This window comes from Cricetulus griseus, chromosome 2, assembly GCF_003668045.3.
Source record: "Cricetulus griseus strain 17A/GY chromosome 2, alternate assembly CriGri-PICRH-1.0, whole genome shotgun sequence".
Lineage (NCBI taxonomy): Eukaryota > Metazoa > Chordata > Mammalia > Rodentia > Cricetidae > Cricetulus > Cricetulus griseus.
This window is the reverse complement of record NC_048595.1, coordinates 270,419,432-270,423,324: the sequence shown is the minus strand read 5'-3', so window position 1 is coordinate 270,423,324 and position 3,893 is coordinate 270,419,432. Positions and strand designations below refer to the sequence as shown.

The following is a 3,893-nucleotide window of genomic DNA, read 5'->3' as shown; positions in this document are numbered from 1 at the left end:
ACAGCTAAACCCAAGAGGAAGATTGGAAGGGGAGCGGGGAGGGAGAGAGGCGGGGCAAGGCAATACCCTGACTGTTCTTCCGTCTTACAACTGAGAAGTGGGTTGCTGGACCTTCCGATTTTTTTTTTTTTTAACTCAAGATTCTCTTTAATTTCCCGCCCAAAGCCTCCTCAACCATAAGGTCACATCTTCTCTAATAAAATGAATTCTGATTCGAGCTCTGTCTCCAGCAGAGCGTCATCTCCCGACATGGATGAGATGTACCTAAGAGACCACCACCACCGCCACCATCACCACCACCAGGAGAGCCGTCTCAACTCGGTCTCATCCACACAGGGCGATATGGTGCAGAAGATGCCTGGGGAAAGCCTCTCGCGAGCTGGCGCCAAGGCCGCCGGAGAAAGCAGCAAGTACAAAATCAAGAAGCAGCTGTCGGAGCAGGATCTTCAGCAGTTGCGGCTGAAGATCAACGGACGCGAGCGCAAGAGGATGCACGACCTGAACCTCGCCATGGACGGTCTGCGCGAGGTCATGCCCTATGCGCACGGGCCCTCGGTGCGCAAGCTCTCCAAGATCGCCACTCTGCTGCTAGCTAGAAACTACATCCTCATGCTCACCAGCTCGCTGGAGGAGATGAAGAGGTTGGTTGGCGAGATCTACGGGGGTCACCACTCGGCCTTCCACTGTGGGACTGTGGGGCACTCAGCGGGCCACCCGGCACACGCAGCGAACGCCGTGCACCCGGTGCACCCCATCCTGGGCGGCGCGCTCTCGTCTGGCAATGCCACATCCCCGCTGTCCGCTGCCTCCCTGCCGGCCATCGGTACCATCCGACCTCCCCACTCGCTGCTCAAGGCGCCCTCCACGCCGCCCGCGCTGCAGCTGGGCAGTGGCTTTCAGCACTGGGCGGGGCTGCCCTGCCCTTGCACCATCTGCCAAATGCCACCGCCGCCGCACCTGTCCGCCCTCTCCACTGCCAACATGGCCCGGCTGTCCACTGAGTCCAAGGACTTGCTCAAGTGAGCCTCAGGCCTGCCCGGCCGGGAGGAGAAAGGGAGAGCTGAGGCAGGGGTCGCGGTGCCGGGCCAGGAGGGAAGGGGAGACTGCTTGGCCTGCGGGAGGGTGGGCACACGGCTCCCGGGCCACACCAGCGGCCCTAGAAATCTAGATCCTACTTGACCCACCCCAGCTGGGCGTACCAAAACCAAACTGGGATATCTAGGTGTTAGCGAATGGGGACTGGAACCCAACGTCGTGTTTTGCATGCATGCTTCTTTTCCTCATGCAGCGCCAGTATTTCTCACTGCCATATGCTCTTGTCAAAACTGCATTTGTTAAAAACGGGATCGGTGGAGTTAAAAAACTCGCGAAGGAACTTGGAGAGGGCTTTCTCTAGCTGTGTTCTTCTCTTGGAGGAAAAAGGTCATCCCTTTTGTGCAAAGCAAATGTAAATATTTCATCGAGATAGATGCAGTTATGGTTGTCTCTGTCCTTAAGGTTTTTTTTTTTTTTTTTGAGAGAGAGAGAGAGAGAGAGAGAGAGAGAGAGAGAGAGAGAGAGTCAGAATTCAAGTTTTGAATTTCAGCTTCCATCCAGGGCATGAAACTCCTAAGTGGGTTTTCTTTACCACGCAATATAGGTCAAAAGAATGCATGTACGCTTCTAAATGAATCTTGTCTAAACATGTTGTGCAGGCCATAGTGCCGTTTTCCTTGCAACAAGGATTTATTAGTGAATTCTCCAAAGTACTCCGTGTATCTATCTGTCTGTGGCTGTATGAAATGAAAAGGGGGCCAGAGTGCAAAGACTCATCATGCTCAATGCACATGCGCTTTTCCCCAAGTCCAAGTCTGTCTCTGTCCCTCAAATTTCATTACAACCTTAGGGCTGTTCCAAGGGACCAGAGGCTAGAAAACTGGCCCCCTCCCGCTCTAGTAGCTCACCCCACCCCCTTGCCAAATTATTCTGCATGCGGGGTTGGCTCTGTCTGTCATCCCTCGGCTTTGAGAACTTTGTGTTTGGGGGAGGGCTGCCATTTTTATTTTCCTGAACATTTGCTTGAACTATTTTGTTAGGGCTTCAAAGACAATACCTGTCTTTATTTTTTATATATTCTTGATAACTATGATATATTTATTAATAACCAGTGTTTCTGGATGAGATTTCAAATAAAAAAGAACCTTTAAATGCAGTTTTTTTGCCTTTGTCTAAAATTTTAATCAAGAGCAGTTGTGGGATAAGAAACATGGGCCCAGTAAATGGTGTCTTGGGTGTGGGTGAGGGATTTTGATGGCAGATTTTTCTTTGGCCCTGCACAAGTAAAGAGAATGGTTGAATTTGGTGCTGGTTATTGGACGTAAATGTCCTTCAAACGGAGTATGGTCTGTACACGCACTCCTTTCCTATTTGAGCTCTTCTTTTCTCTACAGTAGTTAGATCCTTATAGACTCAAGAATTGCAGTCAAAAATGCAATCCAGAAGCTCAAGGTGGCAGGGCCTGAGACACAGCCTGGTGCCCACAGACAAGAATGAACCATAAAGTTAAGTTCCTCTTTCTTTAAAATGACCTCTGTGGGTTTTGACAATCCAGTAGGTTTTAAAGGGTAACAAATAAAGTCACCCAGCCTGCCTGCCAGGAAGAGAAAGGAAACTCCCTTTGCTTTGTAAATGAGCCCTGGATGGAGGCAAATGAACACAGGGCCCTTGCATCCCAATGATTCTTAGTAAGAATTCATCCTAGTTCTCTCTTCCTTATAAGATTGCTGTCCTGATTAGCCAAGTACACCAGGGCGCTTTTAATTTAAACGTGGACTAACAAGGGGTCATTTTCATCAATTCCATCTTGCTTTTCACTCTCACCTCCCATGCCTTCAGTGGAAACACTCAAAATTCTTTTTGAATAAACAAGAGGCCTGCTGTTTTGCTGAAAGAAGACAAGAAACTGAGTTCTGGTGACAGTGCAACTGCAGTGTGGGGCCCAGGGTCTCTGCTGTAGGTTGTAATACCACCTCGTAGGCAGCAAGGCCCTGGATCTCTTTCCAGTATCCAGGCAGAAGAGTGAAGTTAGAAAGCCCTTTCCCTCCACTGGCTAGGTCTGGGATGCCTGCCTAAAACCTCTAGCCACCTGCTCTCCTCTATCTCCATGTACCGGCAGAGGCCTTAGAGAGGAGTACCAAAGTAGAGTCCACCAGGGAGGCAGCTTTCTCCTTGGCTTATAGTCAGACAAATGGCAGAATAATCATCTGTTTCCCAAGTGTGATTCATTTCTCTGCTCGAGGAAAGAGCCTGTTGAGGATTTATTTGAAACCAACACAAGGCAGCCCTCCAGCCTTTCCAGGAGTTTATTATTCAAAAGGGGGAGGGGTGGGATGGCTTCATCAATCAGGAAACTGACTTACTCCTGAGCCTCTTGCCTCTGTTGAGTCCTGTGTCCACAAGTCCGGCCCTAGGGAAGATCCCTTAGCCTCCCATCTGGTTCAGGCTGGGCTTCTTCTCTAGCATCCAGACTTGAGCACAGGGTGGAGGGGAATAAAGCCAAGCTGCCAAGCTGTATTCATAGAAGCAGCATGCCCCCCCACCCCGTGTGTGTGTGTGTGTGTGTGTGTGTGTGTGTGTGTGTGTGTGTGTGTATGTGTGTGCTGGCTCCTGCCCTGAGCTTTCTTAGTTGCCTTCAGTGATCCAGTTAATGGGCTGTAAGGTCTACTCTCTTGGGAGACCTGAGGCAAAAGGAATCTGAAGTGCAGGATTCTGCCTCCTTCAGATGTTCACCGGAGGAGCAACTAGACAATCCTCTTGAGAAAGAGAATAGAGGCTATCTTACATCCCAGGATCTTTCCCTGCCCTAAGAACTCTTTTCAGCAGCCCAGGGGACATGGCTTTCTTTAAACATGGCA

The 3,893-nt window shown here is 50.1% G+C and overlaps 1 protein-coding gene across 1 annotated transcript; it reads left to right on the top strand.

Moving 5' to 3' along the window:
* The first annotated feature begins 201 nt into the window (after positions 1-201).
* Olig3 (oligodendrocyte transcription factor 3) lies at positions 202-1,023 on the top strand. Its single transcript, XM_027401885.1, has one exon. It carries the CDS (start codon positions 202-204, stop codon positions 1,021-1,023), a length of 822 nt encoding a protein of 273 aa, XP_027257686.1.
* Positions 1,024-3,893: the final 2,870 nt, after the last annotated feature.